The 18411-nt window shown below is 36.5% G+C and overlaps 1 protein-coding gene across 2 annotated transcripts in view; it reads right to left on the minus strand.

The window, feature by feature from the left end:
• Window positions 1-31: 31 nt before the first annotated feature.
• LOC127064751 (ELKS/Rab6-interacting/CAST family member 1) overlaps window positions 32-18411 on the minus strand; it is a 74894-nt gene continuing 56514 nt past the window's right edge. Inside the window, exons 5-18 of one of the 2 annotated variants that reach the window (XM_050996270.1) lie at window positions 16964-16975; window positions 12866-13033; window positions 11967-12134; window positions 10320-10583; window positions 9280-9669; window positions 7555-7857; window positions 7315-7467; window positions 7024-7212; window positions 6800-6939; window positions 4495-6724; window positions 1779-2036; window positions 1097-1284; window positions 557-614; window positions 32-219 (exon numbers count right to left, since the gene is read on the minus strand). In XM_050996270.1, coding sequence (XP_050852227.1) covers window positions 184-219; window positions 557-614; window positions 1097-1284; window positions 1779-2036; window positions 4495-6724; window positions 6800-6939; window positions 7024-7212; window positions 7315-7467; window positions 7555-7857; window positions 9280-9669; window positions 10320-10583; window positions 11967-12134; window positions 12866-13033; window positions 16964-16975 — 4557 coding nt within the window. In that variant the 3' untranslated portion in view covers window positions 32-183. The remainder of the gene's footprint in view (window positions 220-556; window positions 615-1096; window positions 1285-1778; window positions 2037-4494; window positions 6725-6799; window positions 6940-7023; window positions 7213-7314; window positions 7468-7554; window positions 7858-9279; window positions 9670-10319; window positions 10584-11966; window positions 12135-12865; window positions 13034-16963; window positions 16976-18411) is intronic. The other variant, XM_050996271.1, reaches the window with a different exon arrangement.

An 18411-nucleotide genomic window follows, 5' to 3' on the forward strand; every position in this document is an offset into this window, starting at 1 on the left:
TTATTATTTATTATTATTATTTATTATTATTTTTATTATTATTATTATTATTATTATTATTATTATTATTAGTATTTCATTACGTTTAATATTATTATAATCGTATATTATAATCGTAAAGTTTGCTTTTAATGCAAATTGTACTAAAAAGAACGGAGAAGGCGTTCCCAACGAAAATCGACCTTAGAAGAAGCTTTTTAGGAATCCGGCGGGTCCCGCCTATATATATATACGTATATTTCATGAGATTTTTATTATTATGATTCCATTTTTATTATGATTTCCCGAACGAGATCGATCGATGATTTATGATTAATAAAATAAGTGAAGAAAATGATGTGATAAGCAAGAAAGCGTGAACAGGCAGTAAGTACAGACGTATACGTAGAAAATCCAAAGGCAGCGTGGAAATTTGAGAATGAACGAGTCGTTATTAGAATTAAAAAGATACAATCGTCTTTTTTTTTTTTTTTTTAAGTTAGTTCGAACGTGATAAAGTTCGACGATGAAATATCTAATGGAATAATCAGAAATAATAAAGGAAAACGATACTGACCTCTTGTTGCTGTGCAGTTGCAGCTTGTTTCAACTTGGCTTGTGCGGCTTTGAGTGCACTGGTATAATAAGAGTATAAAAGAAAAAGAAAAAAAAAAAGAAAAGAAAAAAGAATACAGATTATTCTCAATCGAATTAGCAAATCGATAAAATTTTATTCGATAACAATTTTATTCGATAATATAAATATATTTATATTATCTGGTGCTCGGAGAAAAGTGTATAAGTCGGTTCGATTAGGTTTGCAAATAAACACTTAAGTATCTATTGGATGTTAGACAATTGTTATAAGATCAATCGTTAGATTTTGATTGTGAAATTTGATTTCGATGTATTTGATCGTCTCATCGGAAATTCACGAAAAATAACGATGTAGTATACAGCGTAATTATCCTGTGTTTTTTCGTTTTTTCTCTTTCTTCAAAACCTGACTTAATCCACTTTATTGTCCGTCTTACACCAGTGACATTTTATCGCAACGAAGAAACAAATTAACAAAAAGAAAAAAAAAAGAAAGAAAAGAAAAAGTCATATCACTTACTCTTGTAGTTCTCTGATTTGTTTTTCCTTTGAGTTTTGTTCTTCTTGCGTCATTTGTACGAGTTGCAACAGCCTCTCGGTTTCCGCTGTGCTCCTCTCGGACGCTTCCTTGGCCTTTTCCAATTCCTTCTCGGCAGACTCCAACGCCTTTTGCATTTCCGCCAATCTTTTATCCGGTGACCCGCCGCTCTGTACCATAAGAAGAAGAAAAAAAAAAAAAGAAACAAAAAGACAAAAAAAGAAATGTTAAAAAATAAATCGACACGTTCGAGGGTCGAACATCGGATTAAATTTGTCACCAACATTTGAATACGTTAATCGAACTTGTCCGCAGGGCTTAACATCCGCTACTTGGTCTTATTGTGAAAGGTTATTGATTTTATATTTAAATTATGTCAAGATTAATGTAAGTAGGTGAATGTCAGAATAAAGAAGGTTGGTTTTTAACGAAGGAGTGTTATAAATAGGTCAGGATAAAGGACAAAGTTGATAGCCATGATCAAAGTTCGTTGAGATATCTGCTTACGTTCGTCAAAAGTTTTTAAATTCATTCAGAATTTTGATTCGATGTGATCACCTTTGATGGAGGTTTGAGAATAAGTCGATTTAAACAGATCAATTTGATTGAAATAGAAACTACATTTGGACAAATAAAAAATCAATGGCGATGTAAGAACATTTACCCTTTGTAATTGTTGTTCAAGCTGGTCCATTTTCGCTTTGCGCTTTTTCAAATCTTGGTCGAGACTTTGGAGCGTCCTCTCCTTCTCCTCTATCGTTCTAGATTTTTGATCTACGGTTTTGGCTCGTTCCTCCGTTTGTCTCCTCTGCTCCTCCAACTGACGCCTTTGCTCCTCCAATTGTTTCTTCTCTTGGCTAGAATCGGCGCCAGCTTTCGCGGCTCCAGCTTTTAGTTTCTTGTTCGCCTCGTGGAGATCCACCTGCGGAAAATAGGAGCCCTTTCTTAGTTCTCTTATAAATTAATTTCTATTGAGTATTTTCAATTTTTAATTGCTAAATGCTTTAATGAAGAAGATCTGTGGCTATGCCGAGTTGTTCGTTTGTTATTTCTTTCCTGTCCTATTTTCTTTCTTTTTTTCTTTCCTTAAATCTGTAACAACTTCGACTCGAGATAATCACAGTTAAAACTTAAAGAGTATATAAATATATACATATACATATATAGGTATATACATACATACATATGTAGAAAAATTATAACAAGGCGATCAAATCTTGCGTGTCAGCGCATAAATAATAACGCTCTTCGATATCTACGGCTATATTGCGATAATAATAATAATAATAATAATAATAATAATAATAATAATAATAATAATAATAATAATAATAATAACAACAACAACAAAATAATAAAATAATAATATTAATAATAATAAAAATAATACGTAATTATCGAAATAATTACGTATTATAGCGTAGAAATATAACGAATGATGATAATAATAATAATGATGATGATGATGATGATGATGATGATGATGATGATGATCATAATAATAATAATAATAATAATAATAATAATAATAATAATAATAATAATAATAATAATAATAATAATAATAATAATAATAATAATAATAATAATAATAATAATAATAATAATAATAATAATAATAATAATAATAATAATAATAATAATAATAATAATACTTATATAAATGCATATATATGTACAATCAAAATTTTTATACGCTTAATCACGATGTACGATCTCTTCCTATGAATTATTCATGAAATAGTCATTATATTAAATTCAGGATGGACATAAAAATAAAGACGAAAGACCTAAATAAAAAGATCGTCAATCGTGATCCTCGCGTTTCACGCGCATACAATAAGTGAGGATAACAATATAGCAAATATGATTGAGAAGGTGTGGACACGGTCATGCTAATCTTTCTAAAGCTGTGATATCGCTAAGAAGCATCTTCATAAGCTCAACGAAGAATGTAGCGCAAAAAAGAAAGAAAAAGGATCATAAAATGATTAAACTTTTTTTTCCATCTTTTCATATTTTACAATGGATCTCACGCGATGAAGCATTGTCCACGCCTTCTTTCTGATAACGTTCCGAACAATGATAATCGTAATAATAGTAACCACAATAATAATAATAATAATAAGAGAAATAATAATAATAACAATAAGGTCAATGACAATAATCATAAAGATGATAATATAAGAAACTTAAAAAATAACTTAAAAATGAACATGAAGGAATAATAATAATAATAATAATAATTAACAAGAACAATCGCATAGAAAAATATCAAACGTGCTCGAAATAAAAATAACGAAAGAACGTTAAATATGGCGAATAAATCGAAAAATCGGTGAGCCGATCAACTCTTGCGGATTGTTGGACAATCCGCAGGGGTGCAGCAAGGATAAATGATGACGATAAGAGTGATCGTTTGATGATAATGATAATGATAATGATAATAAAAAAGAAATAATAATAATAATAGTAATGATAATAATGAATAAATAAAATAATAATAATAACAATAATGATGTATCGAAGGAACGACGATGAAGGCGATTATAAAAATGTTGCGTCGTGCTGCATGACATCGTAGCGTGCTGCGGCGACTCGAGAAGGTTTTTAATATCGTTTTCTTTTTTTTTTTGATTTTTGATTTTGGATTTTTATTCTGTTAGTTTTTTTCTTTTCTTTTAACAACAAGGTGTGAAGAAAGTGGTGCTCGCGATTTAGTGCAACGTAGGTGCGTTTTGTTTCTATGTACATATTTTTTATTTTTTTTATTTTTTTTCCTTCTCTATCCGTCTGGTCATTTGTTATATTTTGTGTTACATACATATATGTCGACGTCACATATACATATGTCCACGAGAGAGATAAATATAAACATCCGTCGAAGAAAACTCTCGGTTTCGTGTATAAACGAGCGGTCGCTTTAGTTCCCGCCGCATCGCCATCGACGAGGATCACGATGATGGTATGGTGATGACAGAGACAAAGAGAGTGAGTGAAGAGAGAGAGAGAGAGAGAGAGAGAGAGAGAGAGAGAAAGAGAGAGAGATAGAGAGAGAAAGAGAGAGTGAGAGAGTGACATAAAGAGTGATATAGCTAGTGATAAAGAGATAACTTCACGTGGACTCCGTCACGTGATTCCACCGATGCGAGCGATAATAATGAACGCAGAGTTCGGGCAGAAGTGCGCGTTGGATGAATGAGGATTGTGCCAGTAGTAATTATCGCTGTAGTTGTGCTTTGTAGTAGTAGTAGTAGTAGTAGTAGTAGTAGTAGTAGTAGTAGTAGTAGTAGTAGTAGTAGTAGTAGTTGTAGTGATGGTGATCGTGGTGATGATAGAGGTGGTAGTGATGGTGGTGATAACATGACGCTGCTGCTAACCTGATTTTTCTCGATTTCCTGGCACAGCATCTCGAGCTGAGCCTGGAACCTCTCGCGTTCGACCGCGGCTTGTTTAATGTCCTCTTGAGCGCGCTCGAGTTCCTTTCGTAACCTTGCCGCCTCCTGCCCATTTTGCGCTTGCGACGGCTGCTGTTGTTGCTGCTGTTGAATCGTCACCTGCATCTGCTGTATTTGTTGCTGCTGGGCGTGCAATTGTCTCTCGGTCGTTTGGATATGTTTTTGAAGATCCGTCGCCTGTCTCTCGGCAGCGTCCGCACGTTGCTTCTCCGTTTCGCAAAGTTTCCTCCATTGTTCGAGTTGGGCCTCGGTGGCGGCCGTAGCCGCCCCGCTTTCGGCTCCCCTCGTGGCGATCTGCCTTTGAAGTTCTTGGACGCGTTTCTCCGATTGCTCCGCTCTTTGGCGTTCCTTCGTTTGTGCCTGCGTGAGCGTTTGGATCTGTTGATTCAGTCGATGGACCTCCCGCATGTTTGCCTCGAGAGCTTCCTTGGCGGCACGATCGGGCGTCTGCGCGTGCGCTCGTTGTTGCTGTAGTTGCTGAAGACGGCGCACCTCCTCGCGCTGACGCTCGAGTTCCGCCTCGTTCGAGTTCAATTCCTGTTGGAAGTTTACCAACATCTCCTGCGATTTTTCCAGCTGTATCACCAACTGATCCCTCTCGATCTGCAACTGCTTCGCCTCGGCCTCGAGCTTCTCCTTGACCTTTTCGATTTTTTCCGAATGTTTCTCCCTGTTCTCCAAGATGGCCGCCATCTTGTCGCGCTCTCGCTGGGCAAGTTGCAGCTCGTGCTGCAGCCTTGCCATCTCCTCGGTGGCCGCGACCGGTAACTGTTGCTGTTGCTGTTGCTGTTGAATACGGCGTAGCTCCTGACGGAGCGCTTCCCTCTCCTCTCTTAGCAAGGTCATCTCGGCGGCTAAACGCTCCAGCTCCTTCTTGTTTAACTCGGCCGCCTCTTGATACTTGACCGTCTGCATGTGAGCCTTCTCGAGTTCCTTAGCCAATCTACCAGCCTCAAGCTCTACCTGATTTCGAGCGGTCAACGCCTTGTCCAGGCTAGCTCTCAAACGTTCCACCTCGATGCTCGCGCTCTCCGATCTCGTCTTACCCTCGGTCTGCATCAATCTCTCGAGCCTAACGATCTCGACGCGGAGCTTCTCATTGTCCGCCTCGAGCGCGTCGGCCTTGGTCTTGATCTTATCGTGTCGATCTCGTATCTTCTCGGTTTCGATCCTAGCTCGCTCGACTTCGCCGCGATTCCTCTCCTGTGCCGTGTTCACCTTGTTCGTTTCCTCGCGAGCACGCTCGAGCTGAAGCTGCGTCTCGTGCAGCTTCTCCTCGAGCTCGGCGTTGCTCGACTGTTGCCTCTTCAGCTCGGACTCGCGACCCTCGAGACGCTCCCTCAGCTTCTCGACCTCCTGCTGTAGCCTACTACCCTCGCTCTGCCATTTCTCCTGCTCGTACTGGTATTTACCTCGAACGCCCTCCGCTCGCTCCAAGTCGGCGCGCAACCTCGAAGCGTCCTGCTCGGCCTTCCTCGCGCGCTCCAACTCCGCCAGTGCCTTCTCCAGACGATCGCGTAGCCTCTCGACCTCCAGCTTCGCCAATTCGTGCTCCTCCTTCTGCCGTCCCTGGCTCTCCTGATATTTACCGAATCGCGCGGCGTACCTCTCGCACTCGACGCGCGCGCTCTCAGCTTCGGCCTTCGATCTCTCCGCCTCGGCTTGGGCCTTCCTCACCTCGGCCTGCTGGCGGTCGTGTTTCTCGTACATCTTTTCGATCTCCAGTTGCATACGAGCCAATTCCTCCTGGGTCTTCTCCGTCGCCGCTTGTGCCTTGTTCAATTGCGAATGCGCCCGATCCAATTCGAAACTAATTCGCTCGTTGTCACCTACCAACTTCTCTCGTTCGTTCTGCAAACGGCGCAATTCTATTTGCGACTTCTCGTAACGCTCTCGCATCATTTCGAGATCGACCGCCAGCCTGTCCAGGTCCTCCTTCGATTTCTCCTCCTGTTCCTTGGTTCGACCGAGCTGTAACGCAGCCCTGTCGTACATCTCCTGGACCCTAGCTAACTCTTCTTGAGCTTTACGTGCATCCTCCCTGCTCTTCGCCGTCAGCATCTGTTGCTTGTCGGCCTCGAGCTCCAATCGATCCTTGTCAGCCTCCATAACCTCGATTCGATTTTGTAGCCGATACACGTCGCTCTGAGCTCTGGATCGCGACAATCGTAATTATCAGATCGAAAGTTCAAGTCAAATTGAAAATAAAGATCGATATGTGTCCTACCTGTCGTACTTCTCCAACATTTTCTCAAACTCCTTGCTAGCGTTCTCTCGCTCCTCGTGCGCTTTCGTTACGGAGTATTGGGCCTTGTCAAGCTTCTCTTTTAGAATCTTAACCTCCGTCAATGCGTCGTCCCGCTCGAGCTGTATCGAATAGAGAAAGATCGAAGTTAGACCTAGAGGTCGATCTAGAATATATTCCTCCTTCGTAAATTCTTCGCTACTAACGGTTAACTTCTGATGAGAATTGTGCGTCTTGTCCCATCTCTCCTTCACCAACTCGAGCTCGGACAATACGTTCTCTTTTTCACGTTGCATCTTGGCTATTTGACTCTGTTGGAACTCTATCCTCTCGTTCAACGTCTCGGTTTCTACTTGGAAGGTATCTCTTTCCTTTTGAAGTCGCTGCATGATCATCTACGATGCGAAAATAGAAACCTCATTCTTCCTGCTCAAACCGTCTTTGTAGTTTCATTCTAATTAAAAAAAAAGAAAAAGTAGAAAAAATTAATCACTCACCTGAGCCTTCTCGTATTTGTCTTGGAGACGATCAACTTCCAACTGTATCGTTTCCCGTTCCTTTTGCATCCTGGTTGACTGACCCAATGCCTTGTCCAGTTGACTTTGCAAATTCTCAAAGTCGTAACTTTGCTTTTCTCTTTCCATTTGCATCTAAGAAAGAAATAATTTGTTCTTATCTTTCTTTTCTTCTTCTTCTTTATCATCCCTTTGTCTTTAGGATCGTAATCTATTACTTACCCTACGAACTTCGGTCTGTGACTTGTCGAGCTTCTCCTGAAGTTTGTCCACCTCGCTTTGCGTCTTATCGAGTAAATTCTGTAATTTGTCTTGCTGCAATTGTGCCTTGCCGAGGGTTGCTTGGGTGCGTTCAAGTTCCTCTTGGGACTTTTCGAGTTCGGCTATAGCCTTGTCTCTCTCGGAATGAAGACGAGCAGCCGATGATTGAGCTCGATCATATTCCTCGCGAAGACTCTCTTGTTCGGTCTGTGCATTTTCTAATCTAGCTTTTAGCCTGTACACCTCGCCTTGACTCTTTTCAACCTTTTAACAAACATTTCGGAATGATTCAAATCAGTATTAGGATGCGAAAGAGAGAGAGAGAGAGAGAGGGCGAGGGGGAGAGAGAAAAGAAAAGTCTCTTAAATATTTTATTATATTAATAAATATAGTTACGATTAAAGTACTGGCTAACCCCTCTAAAAGACATCGTCATTCTTTCATTAATATCTTATCAAGAAAATAATCGTTAGGTTGAACATTATTTCTGTACTTTAGCGAGCAGGTTCTTCTGACTTATTGAATGGCAAAAGGATTAACCCACATCTCATATGCTCTACCTCCGGTAATAGCCATATAGTTTCACGCGCACTACAAAACACGTAGCACAGGGTATATGAGACCGTAATTTAAGTACATACTCGTTGCTCGTTATGATCCATAATTAAAGTGACGTTGATACGTTTCTCTCTCTCTCTCTCTCTCTCTCTCTCTCTCTCTCTCTCTCTCTTTCTTTCTCTCTCTCTATATATATATAGTTTGAATCGAACCAGGATTAACCTATCTATTTCTCTATCATTGGTTATAATCATCTCGAGCATTCTTTGATAGGAAATATTATATACGTCATCGATCGATACAATAAATAAATAATCGAAATGAGATGAATCGAAGGAAAAAGGAAGAGAGAAAAGTTTTCATAAAATATTTACGATCGCGATTTACGTCTAGCTATAATCGATTCAAAGTTCGTGGTAGGGTAATCCGACTTGTTTAACTTTATAATCATTTCAAAGGAAATTCTATTTAAAACAATTGTATAGGCTATTTAAGTGTCTTCCTTTAGGTACCAAGTTCGGTCAATTTCTGAACAATTTTCCAGTCGCTTAGTCGAGAAGATCGTTATCGATTTTGCTTTCCCCTAAACGTGAAGATGGGTTTCTATCGAGCAGATGATATCTAGCGATAGCCAGGAGGAGAGAACGAAGTTCTGATTAGAAATTGATTCTTCATTGGTTCCATGAGTTTCCAAGACCGAACCCGAAGGCAAGGTGACGAGACAGACGGGATTATGTAAATCGATTCCAAATTAAATGCCGATTGTTCAAGAAAATTGGAGATCGATCGAATCCTTTTGCAAGTTGGCCAGAAGTCTAATCATCCAAATTGATCGTGAAAATCGTGATTTGGATTCGATCATCGGCAAGGATAAATATTAAATATGAGACATCGAGAAGAAATCATTATATGTCGATTTGATCGACAGAAAAATATTTTTTCAGGAATTTTGCGCGACTATTTGCGATTTATGTTTGACCACAAGAAATTAATGTTTTCTTACAAAATTTTATTTATTTACTTATTTTGTATTATATATTATTTACTTATTATTTTATTTATTTATTTATTTAGTTCATTTCAAATATTCATAAAAAAAAGTTATTTTGTACAGAAACGTGATCTTACCTTTTCTTGAAGGGCAGCAGCTTCGGCTCTTGCCCTTTCGTTATCAGCTTGTGTAACCCTAAGTTCAGCCTGCGCTCTTCTTAAATCTGCCGCTGTTTTTTCTGCTCTCTCTTGAATTCTATCCATCTCCTGAGACGAATTCAAGGTACTCCTACCAAAGCTCGACTGCGATCTCTCGATATCGTGCCTGAGCCTTTCGTTCTCCAATTCCAACCTGGCCAACCTTTGTTTTGCTGCCTCCCAATCGGCACCACTGCGACCGACTTCGGATGCAGCTTTGTCAAGTTCTGCTTTACTCTTGCCTAATTCCGATTGCGAGCTCTCGAGCTTAGCCTCGAGCCGATCTTTCTCAGCTTGTGCCCTTTCCAATCGGGCACCGAGTTTCTCGACCTAATTATCAGTCAAATTTAACAGGACGATATTAGTAAAATTGATAACAAACAGAGCGATTACGACGTTCTTCTCTTTTTCTTTTTTCCTTTTTCTTTTCTCTCTCTCTCTCTTTTTTTTTCTTTTTTAATTTTTACATATAAACCAATTTTAAAACATATAGGTACAGTTAAATGAGACAGGACAAGGAAATATAAATCTTTATAGAGATCTCGAGGCTCTGGAATACCCCTTGGGAATAATTTAACAAAGAGAGAACATTTTTTCACGAATAAGAACTACTTTAATCTAGCTGTCTTGTGTGAAAGATAAGGGAATCGTCTCTCGACGTATGTTTCTTCTTCAAAGGAAATTGAAATACAAAAAAAAAGAAAGAAAGAAAAAAAAAATATAAAAGGAGAAGAAACCAAGCAGGATTTATATTGTTTCTTTCGATAAAAGACCCAATCCTTTGAGATTTAATTTCCCAAGAAAAAAATATCCTTCGAACGAACGAAAATACAATGTGTGATGAATCGAATTTAATTCGAGATTAATATTCGTATATAAATCTATTCGTTTGATACAACTTGAGAAAGAGAAAGGAAAGAAGAAAAAGGAACAAGTCAACAAGAAAAAAAGAAAGAAAAAAGAAAAAAAATCTCACCAACCTCGGACTCCAGAGCATGTATCTTCATTTTGTACTCGGCGATCTCACGCTCGTGCAATTCTCTCTCTTCCTGTTTCTCTTGTTCCGCACGATCCCTCTGTTCTCTCAATTGCGCCATTTGCTTTTCCTTATCTTCTATAGCTTCCTCCAAAGTGCTAAGTGCACCTTCGCTACTGCAATGATGTGCCTGCATAGCCGTTAACCGAGCTCTCGTCATATCAACTTGGTTGTCCTTTTCTTTCAGCAGATCCTCCAGATTTTCGATCTGTAGTTATAGACGTACTCTTGTCTAAACTTTTGGTTCTTTTAATAATCCCCTACTTCTAGCATCAACTCTACCCTAATTCCCATCACAACCTTCAATTTCGTTAAAATGATATCAATGGATTAATATAAGATAAAAAGGTACATTTGCATTTATATTCGTGTTTATTCGATACATCTAGATTTTTTTTTTTTCTAGATATATCCACATATATCTGCATATCTGAATTGATTGTAAATAGTAATTACACCACGTCCATCTATTTATATTACACGAATGTTTCTCGTTTACGTTTGAGGTATATATTAGCTAGTCAGTTAAGTTGATAATGGTAATCATGCGTTCGTATCGTGTATCTTGTTAGTCTTGTTTAATTGGATATCACTTAAATATTTAGTTATACTTTAGTATATATATATATGTATATATATATATATATGTATATACATATGTATATATATATATGAAACTGATATGATTATCACCTACCTGGAGGATTCACCTTCGTATATCTTTCATCTAGCTTTCAGTAGAACTAAGCGTGTTCTTTTTCTAACGTACTGTTCAGGACAACAATATTCTTAAAAAAAATTAAATTAAGAATTTTGTTTTTGGTAAATTAACAGAACCTATAACAGAACATCGTAGAAATATAAAATTTATACACAAGATGGATTAAATAATAAGGGTATGCATGATAATATATAATAAAATAAATCAAATAAATCAAAGACAACACAATCTAAACGATGATTTATTAATATCAAGCCGATGATGATACACAAATGTTTACACAAATCTAATTGTGATAACTTAAATTAAATACAAAATAATATTAAAATATGAATAATACGATAAAGTAAACTTAGGGAATTATACGCTACGATTCGAAAATAATATAACCCTTTATATCTAACATTCCTATCTAATGGATTAATATCTAATAACGTACCGTATATTCATCGTCGAGTCCACACGCATGACACGCATTTTTTAATTTATTAGAAATTCTATTAACCTTCGAACGTCCAAAAGATAAACGGAATTCTTTTAACTGATAAATTCCATTTAGCGTAAGAGAATTATTGTAATATAAAAATAAAAACGTATACTTCGTTCGAAGATTAATTATCAAGGATAACTTACTGAATAAGATAGCAACTTAAAATAAAATTTTCAGATGATTAGATCTTGTTTCGTTCGGTTTAAGGAAACTTCGAACAGGTCACATCGATCTTATTTCGATGTTCGGAATGAAAAGACAAATCTTGTCTGACGTTTGAACGTATTTAGGGTAAACGATCGTAATAGGAAAAAATAGAAAAAGAAAATATATGTGTGTATATATATATATAAAAAGAAAAAAAGAAATAGACGTCTTACCTTGCGCTGAAGAACGTTGATCTTTCGATCCTTGATATCCATGTGATCCTTAAGTTCGGTTAGCTCGTTATTCATACGATTGCGTTCCTGTTGCGCCTGCATAGCTGCTTGTGTCTTCTTCTCGATCATCCTGTTCTTCTCCTCCAATCTTTGTCGCATTTCCTCGACCTGCGAATAAAAACGTGCCGGCACAAACGCATGTCATACGGATGAACGATGAGAAACGATGATAACGACGAAGTTGATGCACGATAAACGACCGATGTTATACGAACGGATATACGAGGTGATAATTGAGAAAAAAAAAACAATAATAAGTAATAAGAAAAAAGAAAATCTAGGATGAACTTGAAAGTACACGCAACTCGAACACTCTCGGACTTTACGCTATGATACGAAGCGACACGCGAGGAGAGGCCAAGAGAAATGCTTCCCACGACCCAGTTTCCTACTGCAGCTCTCTTGGCCTTCCTCCTTTTCCCCGTTGGTGGGCTCTCCCAAATTCGATTTCGCAGCTTTGCAGCTTTGCAGGTTTGCCCGGTTGTTACGTTGCGACGTTACATAGAGGTTAACCGTTAATTCCTTGCTACTTCGTTCATCCGATCGATCGGCTCGATTTAGTTATGTTCCAACGTCGTCGTAGAATACGATTTTAACATTTTGCAATAATCAGAATAGTTCGAACCTTAATTGGATCTTAATTATTGATCGTCGTTCTTATCGTAATAAATCTTAATCTATTGGAAATATTTCTTTTTAGTTCTTTTTCTTTTCTTTTTTTTTTTTTTAAACTTTGAAGTAACTGTCGCAATCTATTCAATAAAAAATTTGTCCAATCTTTATAGATACCTTCTAAATAAGAATTTCTATGAAAAAGTGTTACAATTGGTTTTACTTACGTCCGCTTGTAACATATTATAATGTTCCTCTTTCGCGCATAGGGACTCCTTTAGTACGGCTATGTGTCGTTGATAATCCTGATGTTGTTCCTCGAGAGTCTTCATTTTCGCCGACATACCCATGAGTTCCTGATCCCTTCGCTGCAGTTCTGTTCTGAGTTCCTCCAGCTGCGAAAAAATTCGTTGTCCAGGAGAGGATCGGTCTCGTGGCCCCGTCGGCCTCGACGACGACGACGACGACGACGACGACGACGAAGACTACGACGACGACGACGACGACGACGACGACGACGACGAGGACGACGATGACGACGGCTGTTTGACGGCGATGAGCGACGGAGGCTTCTTCACTCTACCGTCTCTCTCCGCCATGCCCGAGCATGACCAAACATTTCTACCTCATTTTATCAATTTCAAACGTGATCTCTTATTCGTCAAAATTGATCATTCGTTTATCTTCTTGTTCGAGAAAAAAAAATATATATATAATCATGATATTCAGTCTTCTAAACTCTACCGATTTCTTCATTTTCAATTTGAGATATTGATATTATTGTTAATTTTTCCACGAATTTTCCAAAGTTTATCTTTGTTTTTTTCTCTCTTTTTTTTAATGTATATATGTACGTATGTACGTATTTATTGAATTAACAATAATTAATATGTATTGGGTTAGTCCGGTCGAAACGATAGTCATACTCGAGCTAGATATGTATGTATGTATATACTTTTACGGCATGCAGCGGTTTGAAAAAAACCAACAATACGAACAAGTGTTTCTTTCAGTGTACATTATATACGTGTCCATGGTAGTGTTGGGAATATATATATATATATAGGTTGATGTAAAAATAATTACGATTTTTTTACTCATCGAGTAAAATGATAAAAGTCACAATTATTTTTTTATCAATCTAATATATGTTTATATATATATATATATATATATATATATATATATATATATATATCTGACGATTAGAGGTTCACATTATTTAGGATTAGGATTTTAATAGGAAGTAGATTTCAATAGGAATAGGACGTATATCATGTACGTGTCTCTCTTTTTGTTTCTTTCTAGTTGTTCATTTTTCTTTTTCTTTTTTTTTTCTTGTTTCCTTCTTTCTTTTAACGTGTGTACGTACCTAAAATCGTCTGATCTACTCTGGCATCAGCAGTAAGTGGCACTCGTTGCGAGCTATCACCGAGACAATATTCATATGCATACATACACGTACACGCATATATATATATACACAATATATATATATATATATATATACACATGTACATAAATTTAACGGGAGAACTCGCAACGATTTCAAGCATAAAACATAAGTGAAAAATAGTGTTATAACACAGCTCTCTAAGTGTCTAACAGCTAATCACAACTACGGATAGTTCTTACTTTTACTGAAGAGAGAAGAGATATCACGGTTCCTCCGTCGACGAGAGCGTCTTACGATATTAGATGTTAGATCGAGAAAAAAAAAGAAACGAAAAGAAAAGGAAAGAACAAACGGTGTTCTTCGAAAGCGGCTCGATAAATTATGATCTTTCGTTATTTTCGATATTGTTGCTTGTTCTATTAAAACTGACGAACAATTCATTAAAACCTACGACTAGTAATTAACCGTGCTTCGAACAATACAACAAAGTTTCCATTGTAATCATTACATCGATGTGAAACGCGACAAAGGTTTAATGGATAAAGAAAAAAATATAAAAAAAATAATAAAAAAGGCGATTTGAAAATTCCTAGACAATTTGAAAAAATCAATCACTACTTTTTTCCCGAAGCATACAGTCTCGTTATAATAGTTATCAATAGTCTTGTAGCGTTCGCGCTTTGGAAAAAAATTTTTAAATTAAAAAAAAAAAGAAAAAAGACAGAACAACGAAAAACATTAGCCTAAGAATTTCTATATACCTCATGAAAAAGAACGATCGATTTTTATAATTAATCAAAAAATTGTTTGGCACCCGTTATTACTAAAAGACTTTTTATCCGTCCTGGTAATTGACGAGGGAAACCAAGACAAAGCTGCGTTTTGACATTTTCACAGGCAAAGTTGATTGTATTATTTTTTTCTTCATTCTCTTCTTCTTTTTTTAAGCCACTTTCAAAACACAACCTCGTTGTTGAATATCATTTTTGAAGTTAAAAATGTGTCGTTCAATCGTTTATCTTAACACACGTGACACCCTCGCGTATCGGAGGATTGTAACATGCATGTGTGACCCTTTACACGCAAATCTCTTTACATAAGCGATTTCTAAATGAAAACTCGCGAGCAGATCGAATTGACGTTGGGTTTCTCTTTCTCTCTCTCTCTCTCTCTCTCTCTCTCTCTTTCTCTCTTTCTTTCTCTCTCTCTCTTTCTCTCTTCTTCTATCTCTCTCTTTCCTTCGTTGAAAATCAATTAGTCATTATATATTTTATTCTTACTTACGGTTTAGAAAGAGAAAGAGATAGAGAATGAGAATGATTAATGAAAATGTGCTCTTCACTCTGCTCGCGTCGTTTTCGGGTGCACTAATTGACTTTTCTTTTTCTTTTCAATTCTCTCTCCTTTCTTTTTCTTTTATTCTCTTTTTTCTTTCTTCTTCTTTTTTCTTTCTTTCTTTTTTTTTTTTTTTTTTTTCTTTAAATTCGTGCTACGAACTTTTCTACGAAATGCTAATACGAACGACAGTCGAATCGCGTGTTTTCTCGCGATCCATCTGATCGTTGTCTACGATCATAAGGGATGATGCTGGAGTATCAGGGTGAGGTGAAAATTTTCTTTCTCTCTCTCGTTAGGATCGTATAACGAGTTCACATGTTTTCTCTATTTCTTTTTTCTTATATATATATATATATATATATCTTTTTATATATATATATATTTTTTGTCGATCTTTGTGGTTTTTTATGATTTCTTATTTTTATTTGTCTATTCATTTATTTATTCATCATCATCATCATCATCATCATTATTTTTTTTCTATTATCCTTCTTCCTTTTTTTTTTGATATTTTATACTTTTTTTCATATTATCGCGAGAAAGGAGAAACTGCATATAGAGAAAACGACTGTCTACGATTTTTGAAGAAAAAAAAAAGAAGAAAGAAAGAAAGAAAACGGCACGCACACGCACACATACTGGGTCGAATGATGAAGTCGGCGATCGAGTGATGAGATGTTTTGGACGACCCTTTTATTGGTCGTCGTAAATCGAGACTTCTTTTTTTTTCTTTTTGTGTTTGTTGTTGTTGTTGCTGTTGTTGTTATTGTTGTCGTCGTCATTGATTTGATGCTGATGAATGAGACAAAAGAGAAACTACGTGACGACATCGAACTAAGGCTAGTTCCACCGCCATTAAGGTTTTCAAAATTTAAATCTCGATTTAACTCTATAGGCTTCCAAAGGGATTGAAAAAGGAGGGAGATGGAAAAGGAAAATTATTCGACGAGAAAAAAAGAGAGAGAAAATGAGAGAGAGAGAGACAGAGAGAGAGAGAGAGAGAGAAAGATATTCACATAGAAAGAAAATAAAACATAAGCGAGAGAAATGAGCTTACGACGAAAATAAAACGTCGTTAAGTTCGATTAAATCGAGTCTAAATTTTAAATTCCTTCGAGGGTGTTGCCGGCATTCTAAAGAAAGAATTAATATCTAAACAGTTGTATATATGTATGTATGCATGTATGTATATAAGAGTATATAATGCAAACAGTCAATGATAATATAACACGAATGATTTACTATTGGCAACAGTCGGTCACATATATGATTCACACCAGAGAAAAAGAGAGAGAAAGTGACTACGAAAAAAAATAACATCGAAACACACTCCGGTAATACGTTTTTTTTTGTTTTTTTTTTTTAGTAATAATACGGGGAAGTTTGTTTGTTTATTTGTTTGTTTGTTTGTTTGTTTGTCTGTTCGTTTTTTTCGTCAGTTTGTCTGTCTGTTTATTTATTTGTTTGTTCGTTCGTTCGTTCGTTTTGTTTGTTTGTCTGTTTGTTTGTTTGCGATTCACGCAAGATGGAAACGAAGGAAGTAGGTTCGTGACTTGTAAGTGCTTCTCTGTCGGGTGAAGAATATCCTTACCTCCTCAGAAAGCTAGAATATTGGGGGCACCACGTTTAATAATGCTTCGCTCAACCAATGTAGGTCACCCAATTCCGCCATTCTTTTCCTTCGTTCGATCATTTTATCGATCATTCTTTATCATTTTTCATTACTTCGATATATTTTATCATTTATCATTTCTTTGGTTTCTTCCTTATTTTTCTATTTTTTTTATTCTTTTTTTGTTATCTTTCTTTCTTTCTTTTTTTCTTTTTTTTTTTTGAATCGTCAAGATAATCTCTCGAGAGATGATTTTTAACGTTTCTTTAATTGTTTTCTTTTGTCTATTTTTTTTTTTATCTTTTTTATCCGAAAGAGAAAATATTTCACTTCAATATTAATACTAATTACGGATAAAATTTGTATCGATCTGGAAATTTTTCTTTTTTCTCATTATTTTCTTGTCGTCGATCCTTCGAACGAACGGAAGAAAAAATTTTGCGGAGTTAGGGACCGCCAACCTCTGCTGACTTATCGCTAACTTAACCATAAAACTTAACATCTAGTTGTATGTATCTTAATATATTTAAATTGTAACGGGCAAAGAAATCGCATTGGTTTGTACCTGCGAAGTCACTTGTTCTTTTTTCTTTTTTTGCAATCAACAATTGTTTCATCTTCACTTCTTTCTTATTCAATTTTCTTCTTTAGTCGCTTTATCTCTCGCTCGATATTTTTCTCCCCGAACAAATTCTAAATAACTATATTCAAATTTTCTCCATCGATCGATAATTAACGAAAATTATCTCGAATTATATCTCGCGAAGAGGAACAAAAAAAAAGAAAGAAAGGAAAAAAAAAAGAGAATTTAAAAAAAGAATAAAAATATCGATCTCTGCGTAAAAGAGAAAGAAAAACAAAGGGAACAAGGCGAAACAAACATCTTTTAAAATTTAGATCGATTAGATTTAAGATCAAATCGTTTTCCTGAAAGAAAACGATACGTACAAGTGAATCACACGCAGGACAAACGAAACGATCGCTTTGCTATCGTTACTCTGAAGGTCGACGTAGAACGATATACGAGTCGAAATATCTGTTTCGATCGGCGATAGATCGTAAGAGCACATCTTTCGTGCTAAATCTCATAGGAATAGCACGAAAGATATATCGAGTAATCGACCGAACTGCGCAGATATTTTGCCTTCTCTTTTCTTCTTCTTTTTCTTTTTTTAAATTACGTTTTTTCGTTTTCTTTTTTTTTTCTTTATTTTTCTTTTTCATCTTTACCTCTTTTTTTCTTTTTTTTTTATATTGTATATATTTCTCGTTTACCTTATTGTAAATCGCTTTACGAGATAGATGATGACAGCTAGATGATGAAGGGGGCAGGGGATGCATCGAGTATGTAATACATAATAAATCGAGCGTAAACATGCGTCATGCAAACGGCACGAACGGAAAACGATGGTGTTCCCATGCGTCGC

This window comes from Vespula vulgaris, chromosome 6 (genome assembly GCF_905475345.1).
Source record: "Vespula vulgaris chromosome 6, iyVesVulg1.1, whole genome shotgun sequence".
Lineage (NCBI taxonomy): Eukaryota > Metazoa > Arthropoda > Insecta > Hymenoptera > Vespidae > Vespula > Vespula vulgaris.